Here is a 23,126-nt window from a genome sequence, read left to right on the forward strand (position 1 = left end):
ACCTAGCTGTCTTAATATGAATATACTAACTACTGTAATATGTGGTTGTCCCACCTAGCTGTCTTAATATGAATATACTAACTACTGTAATATGTGGTTGTCCCACCTAGCTATCTTAATGTGAATATACTAACTGTATGTCTCTCTGGATAAGAGCGTCTGCTAAATGACTAAAATGTAAGTGTGTGTGTGTTTGTGTGTAGATCATGTGACCCTGCTCAGTAAGAGGCTCGGTGATTGGCTGCGCTACGCCAGCGTTCAGCAGGGAGGTGTGGCTTCGTCAGGAGGGTTTTTCACTGGCCCTCGAATACGTCAGGTGACCTCTAATCAACCAATCAAATCACTGCATATTTTTACATGCACAACTGTAATGAACTACCTGGCCGTTCTGAATGTCTGTTCTAAATTGTGTGTGTGTGTGTGTGGTGTGTGTGTGTGTGTGTGTGTTTGTGTGTGTAGCCGGGGCAGGTGGCGGAGCTGGATGGGTGTGTGTGTGGGGACTTCTTCACGGTGCTGTGTGTCAGCCAAGCCTTCTCAGACGACCAATGGATGAACCTCTACAGTTTCTCTCTGCTACGCCATTGGCTGATCACATACCACAATGCAACCGACGGCAACACCAGCACAGACGCAGGTGTGTTAAGATGTGAATGTGAGACTGACTGGCTCCAGACTGACTGGCTGTCCTGTTGGGTTGTTCCCCTGTAGTGTAGCTCCAGACTGACTGGCTGTCCTGTTGGGTTGTTCCCCTGTAGTCTGCTCCAGACTGACTGGCTGTCCTGTTGGGTTGTTCCCCTGTAGTCTCCAGACTGACTGGCTGTCCTGTTGGGTTGTTCCCCTGTAGTCTCCAGACTGACTGGCTGTCCTGTTGGGTTGTTCCCCTGTAGTCTGTTAGCTCCAGACTGACTGGCTGTCCTGTTGGGTTGTTCCCCTGTAGTCTCCAGACTGACTGGCTGTCCTGTTGGGTTGTTCCCCTGTAGTGCTCCAGACTGACTGGCTGTCCTGTTGGGTTGTTCCCTGTAGCCTCCAGACTGACTGGCTGTCCTGTTGGGTTGTTCCCTGTAGTCTCCAGACTGACTGGCTGTCCTGTTGGGTTGTTCCCCTGTAGTCTCCAGACTGACTGGCTGTCCTGTTGGGTTGTTCCCCTGTAGTCTCCAGACTGACTGGCTGTCCTGTTGGGTTGTTCCCCTGTAGTCTCCAGACTGACTGGCTGTCCTGTTGGGTTGTTCCCCTGTAGTCTGTTAGCTCCAGACTGACTGGCTGTCCTGTTGGGTTGTTCCCCTGTAGTCTGCTCCAGACTGACTGGCTGTCCTGTTGGGTTGTTCCCCTGTAGTCTGTTAGCTCCAGACTGACTGGCTGTCCTGTTGGGTTGTTCCCCTGTAGTCTGTTAGCTCCAGACTGACTGGCTGTCCTGTTGGGTTGTTCCCCTGTAGTCTCCAGACTGACTGGCTGTCCTGTTGGGTTGTTCCCCTGTAGTCTGTTAGCTCCAGACTGACTGGCTGTCCTGTTGGGTTGTTCCCCTGTAGTCTCAGACTGACTGGCTGTCCTGTTGGGTTGTTCCCCTGTAGTCTCCAGACTGACTGGCTGTCCTGTTGGGTTGTTCCCCTGTAGTCTGAGCTCCAGACTGACTGGCTGTCCTGTTGGGTTGTTCCCCTGTAGTCTGTTGGCTCCAGACTGACTGGCTGTCCTGTTGGGTTGTTCCCCTGTAGTCTCCAGACTGACTGGCTGTCCTGTTGGGTTGTTCCCCTGTAGTCTGTTAGCTCCAGACTGACTGGCTGTCCTGTTGGGTTGTTCCCCTGTAGTGCTCCAGACTGACTGGCTGTCCTGTTGGGTTGTTCCCCTGTAGTCTCCAGACTGACTGGCTGTCCTGTTGGGTTGTTCCCCTGTAGTCTGTTAGCTCCAGACTGACTGGCTGTCCTGTTGGGTTGTTCCCCTGTAGTCTGTTAGCTCCAGACTGACTGGCTGTCCTGTTGGGTTGTTCCCCTGTAGTCTCCAGACTGACTGGCTGTCCTGTTGGGTTGTTCCTCTGTAGTCTGTTAGCTCCAGACTGACTGGCTGTCCTGTTGGGTTGTTCCCCTGTAGTCTCCAGACTGACTGGCTGTCCTGTTGGGTTGTTCCCCTGTAGTCTGTTAGCTCCAGACTGACTGGCTGTCCTGTTGGGTTGTTCCCCTGTAGGCTCCAGACTGACTGGCTGTCCTGTTGGGTTGTTCCCCTGTAGTCTCCAGACTGACTGGCTGTCCTGTTGGGTTGTTCCCCTGTAGGCTCCAGACTGACTGGCTGTCCTGTTGGGTTGTTCCCCTGTAGTCTCCAGACTGACTGGCTGTCCTGTTGGGTTGTTCCCCTGTAGTCTGTTAGCTCCAGACTGACTGGCTGTCCTGTTGGGTTGTTCCCCTGTAGTCTCCAGACTGACTGGCTGTCCTGTTGGGTTGTTCCCCTGTAGTCTGTTAGCTCCAGACTGACTGGCTGTCCTGTTGGGTTGTTCCCCTGTAGTCTCCAGACTGACTGGCTGTCCTGTTGGGTTGTTCCCCTGTAGTCTCCAGACTGACTGGCTGTCCTGTTGGGTTGTTCCCCTGTAGTCTGTTAGCTCCAGACTGACTGGCTGTCCTGTTGGGTTGTTCCCCTGTAGTCTCCAGACTGACTGGCTGTCCTGTTGGGTTGTTCCCCTGTAGTCTCCAGACTGACTGGCTGTCCTGTTGGGTTGTTCCCCCTGTAGTGGCTCCAGACTGACTGGCTGTCCTGTTGGGTTGTTCCCCTGTAGTGACTCCAGACTGACTGGCTGTCCTGTTGGGTTGTTCCCCTGTAGTCTCCAGACTGACTGGCTGTCCTGTTGGGTTGTTCCCCTGTAGTCTGTTAGCTCCAGACTGACTGGCTGTCCTGTTGGGTTGTTCCCCTGTAGTCTCCAGACTGACTGGCTGTCCTGTTGGGTTGTTCCCCTGTAGTCTCCAGACTGACTGGCTGTCCTGTTGGGTTGTTCCCCTGTAGTCTCCAGACTGACTGGCTGTCCTGTTGGGTTGTTCCCCTGTAGTCTGTTAGCTCCAGACTGACTGGCTGTCCTGTTGGGTTGTTCCCCTGTAGTCTCCAGACTGACTGGCTGTCCTGTTGGGTTGTTCCCCTGTAGTCTGCAGCTCCAGACTGACTGGCTGTCCTGTTGGGTTGTTCCCCTGTAGTCTGTTAGCTCCAGACTGACTGGCTGTCCTGTTGGGTTGTTCCCCTGTAGTCTCCAGACTGACTGGCTGTCCTGTTGGGTTGTTCCCCTGTAGTGCTCCAGACTGACTGGCTGTCCTGTTGGGTTGTTCCCCTGTAGTCGTTAGCTCCAGACTGACTGGCTGTCCTGTTGGGTTGTTCCCCTGTAGTCTGTTAGCTCCAGACTGACTGGCTGTCCTGTTGGGTTGTTCCCCTGTAGTCTGTTAGCTCCAGACTGACTGGCTGTCCTGTTGGGTTGTTCCCCTGTAGTCTCCAGACTGACTGGCTGTCCTGTTGGGTTGTTCCCCTGTAGTCTCCAGACTGACTGGCTGTCCTGTTGGGTTGTTCCCCTGTAGTCTGTTAGCTCCAGACTGACTGGCTGTCCTGTTGGGTTGTTCCCCTGTAGTCTCCAGACTGACTGGCTGTCCTGTTGGGTTGTTCCCCTGTAGTCTCTCCAGACTGACTGGCTGTCCTGTTGGGTTGTTCCCCTGTAGTCTCCAGACTGACTGGCTGTCCTGTTGGGTTGTTCCCCTGTAGTCTCCAGACTGACTGGCTGTCCTGTTGGGTTGTTCCCCTGTAGTCTGTTAGCTCCAGACTGACTGGCTGTCCTGTTGGGTTGTTCCCCTGTAGTCTCCAGACTGACTGGCTGTCCTGTTGGGTTGTTCCCCTGTAGTCTCCAGACTGACTGGCTGTCCTGTTGGGTTGTTCCCCTGTAGTCTCCAGACTGACTGGCTGTCCTGTTGGGTTGTTCCCCTGTAGTCTGTTAGCTCCAGACTGACTGGCTGTCCTGTTGGGTTGTTCCCCTGTAGTCTGTTAGCTCCAGACTGACTGGCTGTCCTGTTGGGTTGTTCCCCTGTAGTCTCCAGACTGACTGGCTGTCCTGTTGGGTTGTTCCCCTGTAGTCTGTTAGCTCCAGACTGACTGGCTGTCCTGTTGGGTTGTTCCCCTGTAGTCTCCAGACTGACTGGCTGTCCTGTTGGGTTGTTCCCCTGTAGTCTGTAGTCTCCAGACTGACTGGCTGTCCTGTTGGGTTGTTCCCCTGTAGTCTCCAGACTGACTGGCTGTCCTGTTGGGTTGTTCCCCTGTAGTCTCCAGACTGACTGGCTGTCCTGTTGGGTTGTTCCCCGGCTGTAGTCTCCAGACTGACTGGCTGTCCTGTTGGGTTGTTCCCCTGTAGTCTCCAGACTGACTGGCTGTCCTGTTGGGTTGTTCCCCTGTAGTCTGCTCCAGACTGACTGGCTGTCCTGTTGGGTTGTTCCCCTGTAGTCTGTAGCTCCAGACTGACTGGCTGTCCTGTTGGGTTGTTCCCCTGTAGTCTGAGCTCCAGACTGACTGGCTGTCCTGTTGGGTTGTTCCCCTGTAGTTGCTCCAGACTGACTGGCTGTCCTGTTGGGTTGTTCCCCTGTAGTCTGTTAGCTCCAGACTGACTGGCTGTCCTGTTGGGTTGTTCCCCTGTAGTCTGTTACTCAGACTGACTGGCTGTCCTGTTGGGTTGTTCCCCTGTAGTGCTCCAGACTGACTGGCTGTCCTGTTGGGTTGTTCCCCTGTAGTCTGGCTCCAGACTGACTGGCTGTCCTGTTGGGTTGTTCCCCTGTAGTCTCCAGACTGACTGGCTGTCCTGTTGGGTTGTTCCCCTGTAGTCTGTTAGCTCCAGACTGACTGGCTGTCCTGTTGGGTTGTTCCCCTGTAGTCTCCAGACTGACTGGCTGTCCTGTTGGGTTGTTCCCCTGTAGTCTGGCTCCAGACTGACTGGCTGTCCTGTTGGGTTGTTCCCCTGTAGTCTCCAGACTGACTGGCTGTCCTGTTGGGTTGTTCCCCTGTAGTCTGTTAGTCTCCAGACTGACTGGCTGTCCTGTTGGGTTGTTCCCCTGTAGTCTGTTGCTCCAGACTGACTGGCTGTCCTGTTGGGTTGTTCCCCTGTAGTCTGGCTCCAGACTGACTGGCTGTCCTGTTGGGTTGTTCCCCTGTAGTCTCCAGACTGACTGGCTGTCCTGTTGGGTTGTTCCCCTGTAGTCTGTAGCTCCAGACTGACTGGCTGTCCTGTTGGGTTGTTCCCCTGTAGTCTGTTAGCTCCAGACTGACTGGCTGTCCTGTTGGGTTGTTCCCCTGTAGTCTCCAGACTGACTGGCTGTCCTGTTGGGTTGTTCCCCTGTAGTGCTCCAGACTGACTGGCTGTCCTGTTGGGTTGTTCCCCTGTAGTAGCTCCAGACTGACTGGCTGTCCTGTTGGGTTGTTCCCCTGTAGTCTCCAGACTGACTGGCTGTCCTGTTGGGTTGTTCCCCTGTAGTCTGTTAGCTCCAGACTGACTGGCTGTCCTGTTGGGTTGTTCCCCTGTAGTCTGCAGCTCCAGACTGACTGGCTGTCCTGTTGGGTTGTTCCCCTGTAGTCTGTTAGCTCCAGACTGACTGGCTGTCCTGTTGGGTTGTTCCCCTGTAGTTGCTCCAGACTGACTGGCTGTCCTGTTGGGTTGTTCCCCTGTAGTCTCCAGACTGACTGGCTGTCCTGTTGGGTTGTTCCCCTGTAGTCTGTTAGCTCCAGACTGACTGGCTGTCCTGTTGGGTTGTTCCCCTGTAGTCTCCAGACTGACTGGCTGTCCTGTTGGGTTGTTCCCCTGTAGTCTGTTAGCTCCAGACTGACTGGCTGTCCTGTTGGGTTGTTCCCCTGTAGGCTCCAGACTGACTGGCTGTCCTGTTGGGTTGTTCCCCTGTAGTCTCCAGACTGACTGGCTGTCCTGTTGGGTTGTTCCCCTGTAGTCTCCAGACTGACTGGCTGTCCTGTTGGGTTGTTCCCCTGTAGTCTCCAGACTGACTGGCTGTCCTGTTGGGTTGTTCCCCTGTAGTCTGTTAGCTCCAGACTGACTGGCTGTCCTGTTGGGTTGTTCCCCTGTAGTCTGACTCCAGACTGACTGGCTGTCCTGTTGGGTTGTTCCCCTGTAGTCTCCAGACTGACTGGCTGTCCTGTTGGGTTGTTCCCCTGTAGGCTCCAGACTGACTGGCTGTCCTGTTGGGTTGTTCCCCTGTAGTCTCCAGACTGACTGGCTGTCCTGTTGGGTTGTTCCCCTGTAGTCTCCAGACTGACTGGCTGTCCTGTTGGGTTGTTCCCCTGTAGTTGCTCCAGACTGACTGGCTGTCCTGTTGGGTTGTTCCCCTGTAGTCCTCCAGACTGACTGGCTGTCCTGTTGGGTTGTTCCCCTGTAGTCTCCAGACTGACTGGCTGTCCTGTTGGGTTGTTCCCCTGTAGTCTCCAGACTGACTGGCTGTCCTGTTGGGTTGTTCCCCTGTAGTCTGTTAGCTCCAGACTGACTGGCTGTCCTGTTGGGTTGTTCCCTGTAGTCTCCAGACTGACTGGCTGTCCTGTTGGGTTGTTCCCTGTAGTGCTCCAGACTGACTGGCTGTCCTGTTGGGTTGTTCCCCTGTAGTCTCCAGACTGACTGGCTGTCCTGTTGGGTTGTTCCCCTGTAGTCTCTCCAGACTGACTGGCTGTCCTGTTGGGTTGTTCCCCTGTAGTCTGCTCCAGACTGACTGGCTGTCCTGTTGGGTTGTTCCCCTGTAGTCTCCAGACTGACTGGCTGTCCTGTTGGGTTGTTCCCCTGTAGTCTGGCTCCAGACTGACTGGCTGTCCTGTTGGGTTGTTCCCCTGTAGTCTCCAGACTGACTGGCTGTCCTGTTGGGTTGTTCCCCTGTAGTTGCTCCAGACTGACTGGCTGTCCTGTTGGGTTGTTCCCCTGTAGTCTGCAGCTCCAGACTGACTGGCTGTCCTGTTGGGTTGTTCCCCTGTAGTCTGTTAGCTCCAGACTGACTGGCTGTCCTGTTGGGTTGTTCCCCTGTAGTCTGTTAGCTCCAGACTGACTGGCTGTCCTGTTGGGTTGTTCCCCTGTAGTCTCCAGACTGACTGGCTGTCCTGTTGGGTTGTTCCCCTGTAGTCTGCAGCTCCAGACTGACTGGCTGTCCTGTTGGGTTGTTCCCCTGTAGTCTCCAGACTGACTGGCTGTCCTGTTGGGTTGTTCCCCTGTAGTCTCCAGACTGACTGGCTGTCCTGTTGGGTTGTTCCCCTGTAGTCTCCAGACTGACTGGCTGTCCTGTTGGGTTGTTCCCCTGTAGTCTCCAGACTGACTGGCTGTCCTGTTGGGTTGTTCCCCTGTAGTCTCCAGACTGACTGGCTGTCCTGTTGGGTTGTTCCCCTGTAGTCTGCTCCAGACTGACTGGCTGTCCTGTTGGGTTGTTCCCCTGTAGTCTGTTAGCTCCAGACTGACTGGCTGTCCTGTTGGGTTGTTCCCCTGTAGTCTCCAGACTGACTGGCTGTCCTGTTGGGTTGTTCCCCTGTAGTCTCCAGACTGACTGGCTGTCCTGTTGGGTTGTTCCCCTGTAGTCTCCAGACTGACTGGCTGTCCTGTTGGGTTGTTCCCCTGTAGTCTGAGCTCCAGACTGACTGGCTGTCCTGTTGGGTTGTTCCCCTGTAGTCTCCAGACTGACTGGCTGTCCTGTTGGGTTGTTCCCCTGTAGTCTGTTAGCTCCAGACTGACTGGCTGTCCTGTTGGGTTGTTCCCCTGTAGTCTCCAGACTGACTGGCTGTCCTGTTGGGTTGTTCCCCTGTAGTCTGTTAGCTCCAGACTGACTGGCTGTCCTGTTGGGTTGTTCCCCTGTAGTCTCCAGACTGACTGGCTGTCCTGTTGGGTTGTTCCCCTGTAGTCTGTTAGCTCCAGACTGACTGGCTGTCCTGTTGGGTTGTTCCCCTGTAGTCTGTTAGCTCCAGACTGACTGGCTGTCCTGTTGGGTTGTTCCCCTGTAGTCTGTTAGCTCCAGACTGACTGGCTGTCCTGTTGGGTTGTTCCCCTGTAGTCTCCAGACTGACTGGCTGTCCTGTTGGGTTGTTCCCCTGTAGTGTAGCTCCAGACTGACTGGCTGTCCTGTTGGGTTGTTCCCCTGTAGTCTTTTCCAGACTGACTGGCTGTCCTGTTGGGTTGTTCCCCTGTAGTCTCCAGACTGACTGGCTGTCCTGTTGGGTTGTTCCCCTGTAGTCTGAGCTCCAGACTGACTGGCTGTCCTGTTGGGTTGTTCCCCTGTAGTCTCCAGACTGACTGGCTGTCCTGTTGGGTTGTTCCCCTGTAGTCTGCTCCAGACTGACTGGCTGTCCTGTTGGGTTGTTCCCCTGTAGTCTCCAGACTGACTGGCTGTCCTGTTGGGTTGTTCCCCTGTAGTCTGGCTCCAGACTGACTGGCTGTCCTGTTGGGTTGTTCCCCTGTAGTCTAGCTCCAGACTGACTGGCTGTCCTGTTGGGTTGTTCCCCTGTAGTCTCCAGACTGACTGGCTGTCCTGTTGGGTTGTTCCCCTGTAGTCTCCAGACTGACTGGCTGTCCTGTTGGGTTGTTCCCCTGTAGTCTCCAGACTGACTGGCTGTCCTGTTGGGTTGTTCCCCTGTAGTCTGTAGTCTCCAGACTGACTGGCTGTCCTGTTGGGTTGTTCCCCTGTAGTCTGTTAGCTCCAGACTGACTGGCTGTCCTGTTGGGTTGTTCCCCTGTAGTCTGTTAGCTCCAGACTGACTGGCTGTCCTGTTGGGTTGTTCCCCTGTAGTCTGTTAGCTCCAGACTGACTGGCTGTCCTGTTGGGTTGTTCCCCTGTAGTCTCCAGACTGACTGGCTGTCCTGTTGGGTTGTTCCCCTGTAGTCTCCAGACTGACTGGCTGTCCTGTTGGGTTGTTCCCCTGTAGTCTCCAGACTGACTGGCTGTCCTGTTGGGTTGTTCCCCTGTAGTCTCCAGACTGACTGGCTGTCCTGTTGGGTTGTTCCCCTGTAGTCTGGCTCCAGACTGACTGGCTGTCCTGTTGGGTTGTTCCCCTGTAGTCTCCAGACTGACTGGCTGTCCTGTTGGGTTGTTCCCCTGTAGTGGCTCCAGACTGACTGGCTGTCCTGTTGGGTTGTTCCCCTGTAGTCTCCAGACTGACTGGCTGTCCTGTTGGGTTGTTCCCCTGTAGTCTGTTAGCTCCAGACTGACTGGCTGTCCTGTTGGGTTGTTCCCCCTGTAGTCTGTTAGCTCCAGACTGACTGGCTGTCCTGTTGGGTTGTTCCCCTGTAGTCTCCAGACTGACTGGCTGTCCTGTTGGGTTGTTCCCCTGTAGTCTGGCTCCAGACTGACTGGCTGTCCTGTTGGGTTGTTCCCCTGTAGTCTCCAGACTGACTGGCTGTCCTGTTGGGTTGTTCCCCTGTAGCTCTCCAGACTGACTGGCTGTCCTGTTGGGTTGTTCCCCTGTAGTGCTCCAGACTGACTGGCTGTCCTGTTGGGTTGTTCCCCTGTAGTCTGTTAGCTCCAGACTGACTGGCTGTCCTGTTGGGTTGTTCCCCTGTAGTCTGTTAGCTCCAGACTGACTGGCTGTCCTGTTGGGTTGTTCCCTGTAGTCTCCAGACTGACTGGCTGTCCTGTTGGGTTGTTCCCCTGTAGTCTCCAGACTGACTGGCTGTCCTGTTGGGTTGTTCCCCTGTAGTCTCCAGACTGACTGGCTGTCCTGTTGGGTTGTTCCCCTGTAGTCTCCAGACTGACTGGCTGTCCTGTTGGGTTGTTCCCCTGTAGTCTGTTAGCTCCAGACTGACTGGCTGTCCTGTTGGGTTGTTCCCCTGTAGTGCTAGCTCCAGACTGACTGGCTGTCCTGTTGGGTTGTTCCCCTGTAGTCTCCAGACTGACTGGCTGTCCTGTTGGGTTGTTCCCCTGTAGTCTCCAGACTGACTGGCTGTCCTGTTGGGTTGTTCCCCTGTAGTCTGCAGCTCCAGACTGACTGGCTGGTTCCCCTGTAGTCTGTTAGCTCCAGACTGACTGGCTGTCCTGTTGGGTTGTTCCCCTGTAGTCTGTGCTCCAGACTGACTGGCTGTCCTGTTGGGTTGTTCCCCTGTAGTTGCTCCAGACTGACTGGCTGTCCTGTTGGGTTGTTCCCCTGTAGTGCTCCAGACTGACTGGCTGTCCTGTTGGGTTGTTCCCCTGTAGTCTGTTAGCTCCAGACTGACTGGCTGTCCTGTTGGGTTGTTCCCCTGTAGTCTCCAGACTGACTGGCTGTCCTGTTGGGTTGTTCCCCTGTAGTCTGGCTCCAGACTGACTGGCTGTCCTGTTGGGTTGTTCCCCTGTAGTTGCTCCAGACTGACTGGCTGTCCTGTTGGGTTGTTCCCCTGTAGTTGCTCCAGACTGACTGGCTGTCCTGTTGGGTTGTTCCCCTGTAGTCTGTTGAGCTCCAGACTGACTGGCTGTCCTGTTGGGTTGTTCCCCTGTAGTCTCCAGACTGACTGGCTGTCCTGTTGGGTTGTTCCCCTGTAGTCTCCAGACTGACTGGCTGTCCTGTTGGGTTGTTCCCCTGTAGTCTGTTAGCTCCAGACTGACTGGCTGTCCTGTTGGGTTGTTCCCCTGTAGTCTCCAGACTGACTGGCTGTCCTGTTGGGTTGTTCCCCTGTAGTCTGCAGACTGACTGGCTGTCCTGTTGGGTTGTTCCCCTGTAGTCTGCAGACTGACTGGCTGTCCTGTTGGGTTGTTCCCCTGTAGTCTGTTAGCTCCAGACTGACTGGCTGTCCTGTTGGGTTGTTCCCCTGTAGTGTTGCTCCAGACTGACTGGCTGTCCTGTTGGGTTGTTCCCCTGTAGTCTCCAGACTGACTGGCTGTCCTGTTGGGTTGTTCCCCTGTAGTCTGTTAGCTCCAGACTGACTGGCTGTCCTGTTGGGTTGTTCCCCTGTAGTCTCCAGACTGACTGGCTGTCCTGTTGGGTTGTTCCCCTGTAGTCTCCAGACTGACTGGCTGTCCTGTTGGGTTGTTCCCCTGTAGTCTGGCTCCAGACTGACTGGCTGTCCTGTTGGGTTGTTCCCCTGTAGTCTGTTAGCTCCAGACTGACTGGCTGTCCTGTTGGGTTGTTCCCCTGTAGTCTCCAGACTGACTGGCTGTCCTGTTGGGTTGTTCCCCTGTAGTCTCCAGACTGACTGGCTGTCCTGTTGGGTTGTTCCCCTGTAGTCTCCAGACTGACTGGCTGTCCTGTTGGGTTGTTCCCCTGTAGTCTCCAGACTGACTGGCTGTCCTGTTGGGTTGTTCCCCTGTAGTCTGTCTCCAGACTGACTGGCTGTCCTGTTGGGTTGTTCCCCTGTAGTCTCCAGACTGACTGGCTGTCCTGTTGGGTTGTTCCCCTGTAGTCTCCAGACTGACTGGCTGTCCTGTTGGGTTGTTCCCCTGTAGTCTGTTAGCTCCAGACTGACTGGCTGTCCTGTTGGGTTGTTCCCCTGTAGTGCTCCAGACTGACTGGCTGTCCTGTTGGGTTGTTCCCCTGTAGTCTCCAGACTGACTGGCTGTCCTGTTGGGTTGTTCCCCTGTAGTGTTAGCTCCAGACTGACTGGCTGTCCTGTTGGGTTGTTCCCCTGTAGTGCTCCAGACTGACTGGCTGTCCTGTTGGGTTGTTCCCCTGTAGTCTGCCAGACTGACTGGCTGTCCTGTTGGGTTGTTCCCCTGTAGTCTTCCAGACTGACTGGCTGTCCTGTTGGGTTGTTCCCCTGTAGTGCTCCAGACTGACTGGCTGTCCTGTTGGGTTGTTCCCCTGTAGTTGACTCCAGACTGACTGGCTGTCCTGTTGGGTTGTTCCCCTGTAGTCTCCAGACTGACTGGCTGTCCTGTTGGGTTGTTCCCCTGTAGTTGTCTCCAGACTGACTGGCTGTCCTGTTGGGTTGTTCCCCTGTAGTCTGCGCTCCAGACTGACTGGCTGTCCTGTTGGGTTGTTCCCCTGTAGTCTCCAGACTGACTGGCTGTCCTGTTGGGTTGTTCCCCTGTAGTCTCCAGACTGACTGGCTGTCCTGTTGGGTTGTTCCCCTGTAGTCTCCAGACTGACTGGCTGTCCTGTTGGGTTGTTCCCCTGTAGTCTCCAGACTGACTGGCTGTCCTGTTGGGTTGTTCCCCTGTAGTCTCCAGACTGACTGGCTGTCCTGTTGGGTTGTTCCCCTGTAGTTGCTCCAGACTGACTGGCTGTCCTGTTGGGTTGTTCCCCTGTAGTTGTGCTCCAGACTGACTGGCTGTCCTGTTGGGTTGTTCCCCTGTAGTCTGTTAGCTCCAGACTGACTGGCTGTCCTGTTGGGTTGTTCCCCTGTAGTCTGTTAGCTCCAGACTGACTGGCTGTCCTGTTGGGTTGTTCCCCTGTAGTCTCCAGACTGACTGGCTGTCCTGTTGGGTTGTTCCCCTGTAGTCTGTTAGCTCCAGACTGACTGGCTGTCCTGTTGGGTTGTTCCCCTGTAGTCTGTTAGCTCCAGACTGACTGGCTGTCCTGTTGGGTTGTTCCCCTGTAGTCTCCAGACTGACTGGCTGTCCTGTTGGGTTGTTCCCCTGTAGTCTGTTGGCTCCAGACTGACTGGCTGTCCTGTTGGGTTGTTCCCCTGTAGTCTGTAGCTCCAGACTGACTGGCTGTCCTGTTGGGTTGTTCCCCTGTAGTCTCCAGACTGACTGGCTGTCCTGTTGGGTTGTTCCCCTGTAGTCTGTTAGCTCCAGACTGACTGGCTGTCCTGTTGGGTTGTTCCCCTGTAGTCTGTTAGCTCCAGACTGACTGGCTGTCCTGTTGGGTTGTTCCCCTGTAGTCTGTTAGCTCCAGACTGACTGGCTGTCCTGTTGGGTTGTTCCCCTGTATCTGTTAGCTCCAGACTGACTGGCTGTCCTGTTGGGTTGTTCCCCTGTAGTCTCCAGACTGACTGGCTGTCCTGTTGGGTTGTTCCCCTGTAGTCTCCAGACTGACTGGCTGTCCTGTTGGGTTGTTCCCCTGTAGTCTGTTAGCTCCAGACTGACTGGCTGTCCTGTTGGGTTGTTCCCCTGTAGTCTCCAGACTGACTGGCTGTCCTGTTGGGTTGTTCCCCTGTAGTCTGTTAGCTCCAGACTGACTGGCTGTCCTGTTGGGTTGTTCCCCTGTAGTCTCTCCAGACTGACTGGCTGTCCTGTTGGGTTGTTCCCCTGTAGTCTGTTAGCTCCAGACTGACTGGCTGTCCTGTTGGGTTGTTCCCCTGTAGTGCTCCAGACTGACTGGCTGTCCTGTTGGGTTGTTCCCCTGTAGTCTCAGCTCCAGACTGACTGGCTGTCCTGTTGGGTTGTTCCCCTGTAGTCTCCAGACTGACTGGCTGTCCTGTTGGGTTGTTCCCCTGTAGTCTCCAGACTGACTGGCTGTCCTGTTGGGTTGTTCCCCTGTAGTCTGTTAGCTCCAGACTGACTGGCTGTCCTGTTGGGTTGTTCCCCTGTAGTCTCCAGACTGACTGGCTGTCCTGTTGGGTTGTTCCCCTGTAGTCTGTAGTCTCCAGACTGACTGGCTGTCCTGTTGGGTTGTTCCCCTGTAGTCTGTTAGCTCCAGACTGACTGGCTGTCCTGTTGGGTTGTTCCCCTGTAGTCTCCAGACTGACTGGCTGTCCTGTTGGGTTGTTCCCCTGTAGTCTGTAGTCTCCAGACTGACTGGCTGTCCTGTTGGGTTGTTCCCCTGTAGTCTGTTAGCTCCAGACTGACTGGCTGTCCTGTTGGGTTGTTCCCTGTAGTCTCCAGACTGACTGGCTGTCCTGTTGGGTTGTTCCTCTGTAGTCTGTTGCTCCAGACTGACTGGCTGTCCTGTTGGGTTGTTCCCCTGTAGTCTCCAGACTGACTGGCTGTCCTGTTGGGTTGTTCCCCTGTAGTCTGTTAGCTCCAGACTGACTGGCTGTCCTGTTGGGTTGTTCCCCTGTAGTCTGTTAGCTCCAGACTGACTGGCTGTCCTGTTGGGTTGTTCCCCTGTAGTCTCCAGACTGACTGGCTGTCCTGTTGGGTTGTTCCCCTGTAGTGTTAGCTCCAGACTGACTGGCTGTCCTGTTGGGTTGTTCCCCTGTAGTCTCCAGACTGACTGGCTGTCCTGTTGGGTTGTTCCCCTGTAGTCTGTTAGCTCCAGACTGACTGGCTGTCCTGTTGGGTTGTTCCCCTGTAGTTCTCCAGACTGACTGGCTGTCCTGTTGGGTTGTTCCCCTGTAGTCTGTTAGCTCCAGACTGACTGGCTGTCCTGTTGGGTTGTTCCCCTGTAGTCTCCAGACTGACTGGCTGTCCTGTTGGGTTGTTCCCCTGTAGTCTCCAGACTGACTGGCTGTCCTGTTGGGTTGTTCCCCTGTAGTCTGTTAGCTCCAGACTGACTGGCTGTCCTGTTGGGTTGTTCCCCTGTAGTCTGCAGCTCCAGACTGACTGGCTGTCCTGTTGGGTTGTTCCCCTGTAGTCTCCAGACTGACTGGCTGTCCTGTTGGGTTGTTCCCCTGTAGTCTGTTAGCTCCAGACTGACTGGCTGTCCTGTTGGGTTGTTCCCCTGTAGTCTCCAGACTGACTGGCTGTCCTGTTGGGTTGTTCCCCTGTAGTCTGTTAGCTCCAGACTGACTGGCTGTCCTGTTGGGTTGTTCCCCTGTAGTCTGTTAGCTCCAGACTGACTGGCTGTCCTGTTGGGTTGTTCCCCTGTAGTCTCCAGACTGACTGGCTGTCACGTGCCCCCAGTAGGCAACGACATGGGGGGTCGGCCACGGCCCCAGTAGGCACCGACATGGGGGGGTCGACACGCGCCCCAGTTGAGCACGACATGGGGGTCGCCCTGCGCGCCCCCAGTAGGCAGCGACATGGGGTCGGCCACGCGCCCCGAGTAGGCAACGACATGGGGGAGTGCCACGCGCCCCCAGTAGGCAACCGACATGGGGGTCGACCAGCGGCCCCCAGTAGGCAGCGACATGGGGGTCGAGCCCGCGCGCCCCAGCAGCGACATGGGGGAGTCGACCGCGCGCCCCCAGTGGCAACGACATGGGGGTCGGCCCCGCGCCCCGTAGGCAGCGACATGGGGGGTCGACCACGCGCCCCCAGTAGGCAACGACATGGGGGGGTCGCCGCGCGCCCCAGTAGGCACGACATGGGGTCGCCCGCGCCCCAGTAGGCCGACATGGGGGGTCGGCCACGCGCCCCGTAGGCAACGACATGGGGGGGTCGGCCACGCGCCCCCAGTAGGCAACGACATGGGGGGTCGCCCGCGGCGCCCCCAGTAGGCAACGACATGGGGGGTCGCCACGCGCCCAGTAGGCACGACATGGGGCGGCCACGCGCCTAGTAGGCACGACATGGGGGTCGCCACGCGCCAGTAGGCAGCGCAGGGGGTCGGCCACGCGCCCCAGTAGCGGGTGGGCCGTGAGGCAACGACATGGGGGGGTCGGCCACGCGCCCCCAGTGGGCAACGACATGGGGTCGGCCACGCCCCGGTAAGCAGCGACATGGGGGTCGGCCACGCGCCCCTGGCGTGGTAGGCAACGACATGGGGGTCGGCCAGCGCCCCAGTAGGCACGAATGGGGGTCGGCCACGCGCGCCCCAGTGGGCAACGACATGGGGGTCGGCCACGCGCCCCCAGTAGGCAACGACATGGGGGTCGCCACGCGCCCCCCAGTAGGCACGACATGGGGGGTCGCCACGCGCCCGTAGCTCGACATGGGGTCGCCACGCGCCCCCAGTAGGCAACGACATGGGGGTCGGCCACGCGCCCCCAGTAGGCAACGACATGGGGGTCGGCCACGCGCCCCCAGTAGGCAACGACATGGGGGTCGGCCACGCGCCCCGAGTAGGCAACGACATGGGGGTCGGCCACGCGCCCCCAGTAGGCAACGACATGGGGGTCGGCCACGCGCCCCCAGTAGGCAACGACATGGGGGTCGGCCACGCGCCCCCAGTAGGCAACGACATGGGGGGTCGGCCACGCGCGCCCCAGTAGGCACGACATGGGGGGTCGGCCACGCGCCCCAGTAGGCAGCGACATGGGGGTCGGCCACGCGCCCCAGTGAGGCAACGACATGGGGTCGCCACGCGCCCCGAGTAGGCAGCGACATGGGGTCGGCCACGCGCCGTAGGCACGACATGGGGGTCGGCCACGCGCCCCAGTAGGCAACGACATGGGGGTCGGCCACGCGCCCCCAGTAGGCAACGACATGGGGGTGCGCCAGCGCCAGTGAGGCAACGACATGGGGGTCGGCACGGCGCCCGGTAGGCAGCGACATGGGGGGTGCCACGCGCCCCCAGTGAGGCAACGACATGGGGGTCGACACGCGCCCAGTAGGCAACGACATGGGGGGTCGACCACGCGCCCCAGTAGGCACGACATGGGGGGTTCGCCACGCGCCCGAGTAGGCAGCGACATGGGGTCGCACGCGGCCAGTAGGCAGCGACATGGGGGGTCGACCACACGCCCCCAGTAGGCAGCGACATGGGGGTCGGCTACTTGCGCGCCCCGGTAGGCTAGCGACATGGGGGGGTCGACCACGCGCCCCAGTGAGGCAACGACATGGGGGGTCGGCCACGCGCCGAGTAGGGCAACGACATGGGGTCGGCCACGCGCCCGGTGAGCACGACATGGGGGTCGGCCACGCGCCCCCGGTGAGGCAACGACATGGGGGTCGACACGCGCGCCCAGTGAGGCAGCGACATGGGGGTCGGCCGCGCCCTCAGTAGGCAGCGACATGGGGGTCGGCCACGCGCCCGAGTGCACGACATGGGGGGTCGACCACGCGCCCAGTAGGCAACGACATGGGGGTCGGCCACGCGCCCCCAGTAGGCAACGACATGGGGGTCGGCCACGCGCCCCCAGTAGGCAACGACATGGGGGTCGGCCACGCGCCCCAGTAGGCAACGACATGGGGGTCGGCCACGCGCCCCAGTGAGGCAGCGACATGGGGTCGGGCCACGCGCCCCCAGTAGGCACGACATGGGGGGGTCGGCCACGCGCCCCCGTGAGGCAGCGACATGGGGTCGCCACGCGCCCCCAGTGAGGCACGACATGGAGGGGTCGGCCGCGCGCCAGTAGGCACGACATGGGGGTCGGCCAGGCAGCGCCGGTGGCACGACATGGGGGTGCCACGCGCCCCAGTGGCACGACATGGGGGGTTGACCACATGGCGCCCCCGGTAGGCAGCGACATGGGGGTCGTGCTACGCGCCCCCAGTGGCAACGACATGGAGGTCGGCCACGCGCCCAGTAGGTAACGACATGGGGGTCGGCCACGCGCCCGTAGGCAGCGACATGGGGGTCGACCACGCGCCCGGTGAGGCAACGACATGGGGGGTCGGCCACGCGCCCCAGTGAAGCAACGACATGGGGGGTCGGCCACGCGCCCAGTAGGCACGACATGGGGGTCGACCACGCGCCCCGAGTAGGCAACGACATGGGGGTCGCCGGCGCGCCCGGGAGTAGGCAACGACATGGGGGTCGGCCACGCGCCCCAGTAGCAACGACATGGGGGGTCGGCCACGGCGCCCCCAGTAGGCAACGACATGGGGGGTCGGCGCACGCCCCAGTAGGCAGACATGGGGGGTCGGCCACGCGCCCCAGTAGGCAACGACATGGGGGGGTCGGCCACGCGCCCCCAGTGAGCGCGACATGGGGGGTCGGCCACGCGCCCGGTAGGCAACGACATGGGGGCGCCACGCGCCCCAGTGGCGACATGGGGGTGAGGCCATGCGCCCCAGTAGGCAAATACATGGGGGGTCGACACGCGCCCCCAGTGAGGCAACGACATGGGGGGTCGACCACGCGCCCCCAGTAGGCAACGACATGGGGGTCGGCCACGCGCCCCCAGTAGGCAACGACATGGGGTCGGCCACGCGCCCCCGTGAGGCAACGACATGGGGGGTCGACGCACGCCCCAGTAGGCAACGACGGGGGTCGACACGGCGCCCCCCAGTAGGCAACGACATGGGGGTCGGCCACGCGCCCCCAGTAGGCAACGACATGGGGGTCGGCTACATCTGTCTTGTCTCTGATCAACTGATCAATCACACTGAATCACTAACTAATCACTAACTATTATTGATTACTGATCAGGTCCTCTGACTGGCCTGTTCTGGCTGACTGACTGGCTGACTGACTGGGCTGTTCTGGCTGACTGACTGGGCTGTTCTGGCTGACTGACTGGGCTGTTCTGGCTGACTGACTGGCTGACTGACTGGGCTGTTCTGGCTGACTGACTGGGCTGTTCTGGCTGACTGACTGGGCTGTTCTGGCTGACTGACTGGCTGACTGACTGGGCTGTTCTGACTGGCTGACTGACTGGGCTGTTCTGACTGGGCTGTTCTGGCTGACTGACTGGGCTGTTCTGGCTGACTGACTGGGCTGTTCTGGCTGACTGACTGGCTGGGCTGTTCTGGCTGACTGACTGGGCTGTTCTGGCTGACTGACTGTGTACTGGCTGGCTGACTGTGTACTGGCTGACTTGCTGGCTGGCTGACTGTGTACTGGCTGACTGTGTACTGGCTGACTTGCTGGCTGGCTGACTGTGTTCTGGCTGACTGGCTGGCTGACTGACTGTGTTCTGGCTGACTGGCTGGCTGACTGTGTACTGTCTGACTTGCTGGCTGGCTGACTGTGTACTGGCTGGCTGACTGTGTACTGGCTGACTTGCTGGCTGGCTGACTGTGTACTGGCTGACTTGCTGGCTGGCTGACTGGGCTGTTCTGGCTGACTGGGCTGTTCTGGCTGACTTGCTGGCTGGCTGACTGTGTACTGGCTGACTTGCTGGCTGACTGACTGTCTATTGGATGGCTCAGACCTTCAGCCTACCGGTCTCTATTTGCATGTAGAAATGTCATGGGATGGATTGGTTTAATTGGTGTTCTGCTGTAGAAATGTCCTGGGATGGATTGGTTTAATTGGTGTTCTGCTGTAGAAATGTCATGGGATGGATTGGTTTAATTGGTGTTCTGCTGTAGAAATGTCCTGGGATGGATTGGTTTAATTGGTGTTCTGCTGTAGAAATGTCCTGGGATGGATTGGTTTAATTGGTGTTCTGCTGTAGAAATGTCCTGGGATGGATTGGTTTAATTGGTGTTCTGCTGTAGAAATGTCATGGGATGGATTGGTTTAATTGGTGTTCTGCTGTAGAAATGTCATGGGATGGATTGGTTTAATTGGTGTTCTGCTGTAGAAATGTCCTGGGATGGATTGGTTTAATTGGTGTTCTGCTCCTTTTACAGTGGTCAGTCCACCTCTAACCCTTGACCTCTCTGTGACCCCAGATGACAGGTCGGAGGTGGACGGCTCTGTGGTTTCCATGGTTTCAGCCACGTCCTCCACCAGCAGACTCCTTCCTCCTAAAGAACGTCTGAGAGAGAAGAGTTTCCTGTACTGCCAACGCCTCATAGAACAGAGTGACCGCAGTATGTTCCCTACACCCTAACCCCTACACTACTGCCTCATAGAACAGAGTGACCACAGTATGTTCCCTACACCCTAACCCCTACACTACTGCCTCATAGAACAGAGTGACCGCAGTATGTTCCCTACACCCTAACCCCTATACTACTGCCTCATAGAACAGAGTGACCGCAGTATGTTCCCTACACCCTAACCCCTACACTACTGCCTCATAGAACAGGTGACCACAGTATGTTCCCTACACCCTAACCCCTACACTACTGCCTCATAGAACAGAGTGACCACAGGTAATAACCCTACACCTAACCCCTACACTGCTGCCTCATGGAACAGGTGACCACAGTATGTTCCTACACCCCTAACCCCTACACTACTGCCTCATAGAACAGAGTGACAGCAGTAGCTCCCCTACACCTAACCCCTACACTGCTGCCTCATAGAAACAGGTGACCACAGTATGTACCCTACACCCTAACCCCTACACTACTGCCTCATAGAACAGAGTGACCACAGTAACTAACCCTACACCCTAACCCTACACTGCTGCCTCATAGAACAGAGGGACCACAGTATGTTCCCTACACCCCTAACCCTACACTACTGCCTCATAGAACAGAGTGACCACAGTATGTCCCTACACTAACCCCTACACTACTGCCTCATAGAACAGAGTGACCACGAATACCCTACACCCTAACCCCTACACTACTGCCTCATAGAACAGAGTGACCACAGTAGTACCCTACACCCTAACCCCTACACTACTGCCTCATAGAACAGAGTGACCACAGTATCTTCCCTACACCTAACCCCTACACTACTGCCTCATAGAACAGAGTGACCACAGTAACTAACCCTACACCCTAACCCCTACACTACTGCCTCATGAGAACAGGTGACCACAGTATGTACCCTACACCCTAACCCCTACACTACTGCCTCATAGAGACAGGTGACCACGGTATGTTCCTACACCCTAACCCCTACACTGCTGCCTCATAGAACAGGTGACTACAGTAACTAACCCTACACCCCTAACCCCTACACTACTGCCTCATGAGAACAGGTGACCACAGTAGCTACCCTACACCCTAACCCCCACACTACTGCCTCATAGAGACAGGTGACCACAGTATGTACCCTACACCCCTAACCCCTACACTACTGCCTCATGAGACGGTGACCACAGTAACTACCTACACCCTAACCCCTACACTACTGCCTCATAGAACAGAGTGACCGCAGTAACTAACCCTACACCTAACCCCTACACTACTGCCTCATCGAACAGGTGACCACAGTATGTACCCTACACCCTAACCCCTACACTACTGCCTCATAGATGACGGTGACTACAGTAACTAACCCTACACCCTAACCCCTACACTACTGCCTCATAGAACAGAGTGACCACAGTATGTTCCCTACACCCCTAACCCCTACACTACTGCCTCATAGAGACAGTGACCACAGTATGTTCCCTACACCCTAACCCTACACTACTGCCTCATGGAGACAGGTGACCACAGTATGTTCCCTACACCTAACCCCTACACTACTGCCTCATGGAACAGGTGACCACAGTATGTTCCTACACCCCTAACCCCTACACTACTGCCTCATAGAACAGGTGACCACAGTATGTTCCTACACCCTAACCCCTACACTACTGCCTCATAGAACAGAGTGACCACAGTATGTTCCCTACACCCTAACCCCTACACTACTGCCTCATAGAACAGAGTGACCACAGTATGTTCCCTACACCCTAACCCCTACACTACTGCCTCATAGAACAGAGTGACCACAGTATGTTCCCTACACCCTAACCCCTACACTACTGCCTCAGAACAGAGTGACCACAGGTATGTTCTACACCCTAACCCCTACACTACTGCCTCATAGAGACAGAGTGACCACAGTGTGTTCCTACACCCTAACCCTACACTACTGCCTCATAGAACAGGTGACCACAGTATGTTCCCTACACCCTAACCCTACACTCCTGCCTCATAGAACAGGTGACCACAGTATGTTCCCTACACCCTAACCCCTACACTACTGCCTCATAGAACAGAGTGATCACAGTATGTTCCTACACCTAACCCCTACACTGCTGCCTCATAGAACAGAGTGACCACAGTATGTTCCTACACCTAACCCCTACACTGCTGCCTCATAGAACAGGTGACCACAGTATGTAACCCTACACCCTAACCCCTACACTACTGCCTACATGAGAACAGAGTGACCACAGTATGTACCCTACACCTAACCCTACACTACTGCCATCATGGGACAGGTGACCACAGTAACTAACCCTACACCCTAACCCCTACACTACTGCCTCATAGAACAGAGTGACCACAGTATGTACCCTACACCCTAACCCCTACACTACTGCCTCATAGAACAGAGTGACCACAGTAACTAACCCTACACCCTAACCCCTACACTACTGCCTCATAGAACAGAGTGACCACAGTATGTACCCTACACCCTAACCCCCTACACTACTGCCTCATAGAACAGGTGACCACAGTAATATCCCTACACCCTAACCCCTACACTGCTGCCTCATAGAGACAGAGTGACCACAGTATGTTCCCTACACCCTAACCCCTACACTACTGCCTCATAGAACAGAGTGATACAGTATGTCCCTACACCCTAACCCCTACACTACTGCCTCATAGAACAGAGTGACCACAGTAAGTAACCCTACACCCTAACCCCTACACTGCTGCCTCATAGAACAGAGTGACCACAGTATGTTCCCTACACCCTAACCCCTACACTACTGCCTCATAGAACAGAGTGACCACAGTATCTAACCCTACACCCTAACCCCTACACTCTGCCTCATAGAACAGGTGACCACAGTAACTAACCCTACACCCCTAACCCCTACACTACTGCCTCATAGAACAGGGTGACCACAGTATGTTCCCTACACCTAACCCCTACACTACTGCCTCATAGAACAGAGTGACCACAGTAACTAACCCTACACCCTAACCCCTACACTACTGCCTCATAGAACAGAGTGACCACGTTGTTCCCTACACCCTAACCCCTACACTACTGCCTCATAGAACAGGTGAGCACAGTAATGTCCCTACACCCTAACCCCTACACTACTGCCTCATAGAACAGAGTGACCACAGTATGTACCCTACACCCTAACCCCTACACTACTGCCTCATAGAACAGAGTGACCACAGTATGTTCCCTACACCCTAACCCCTACACTACTGCCTCATAGAACAGAGTGACCACAGTATGTTCCCTACACCCTAACCCCTACACTACTGCCTCATAGAACAGAGTGACCACAGTATGTTCCCTACACCCTAACCCTACACTACTTGCCTCATAGAACAGAGTGACCACAGTATGTTCCCTACACCCTAACCCCTACACTACTGCCTCATAGAACAGGTGACCACAGTATGTTCCTACACCCTAACCCCTACACTACTGCCTCATAGAACAGAGTGACCACAGTATGTTCCCTACACCCTAACCCCTACACTACTGCCTCATAGAACAGAGTGACCACAGTGTGTTCCCTACACCCTAACCCCTACACTACTGCCTCATAGAACAGAGTGACCACAGTATGTTCCTACACCCTAACCCCTACACTACTGCCTCATAGAGACAGGTGACTACGGTATGTTCCCTACACCCTAACCCCTACACTACTGCCTCATAGAACAGGTGACTACAGTATGTTCCTACACCCTAACCCCTACACTACTGCCTCATGGAACAGGTGACCA

General features: G+C 56.4%; 1 protein-coding gene across 1 annotated transcript in view; it reads left to right on the forward strand.

The window, feature by feature from the left end:
• Nucleotides 1-23,126, forward strand: part of LOC121559395 (AP-5 complex subunit zeta-1) — an 82,836-nt gene that overhangs the window by 17,850 nt on the left and 41,860 nt on the right. The window contains 3 exon segments of the mRNA XM_045211076.1: nt 204-316; nt 460-634; nt 19,203-19,343. Of these exon segments, the coding sequence (XP_045067011.1) occupies nt 204-316; nt 460-634; nt 19,203-19,343 (429 nt within the window).

This window comes from Coregonus clupeaformis, chromosome 35 (assembly GCF_020615455.1).
Source record: "Coregonus clupeaformis isolate EN_2021a chromosome 35, ASM2061545v1, whole genome shotgun sequence".
Lineage (NCBI taxonomy): Eukaryota > Metazoa > Chordata > Actinopteri > Salmoniformes > Salmonidae > Coregonus > Coregonus clupeaformis.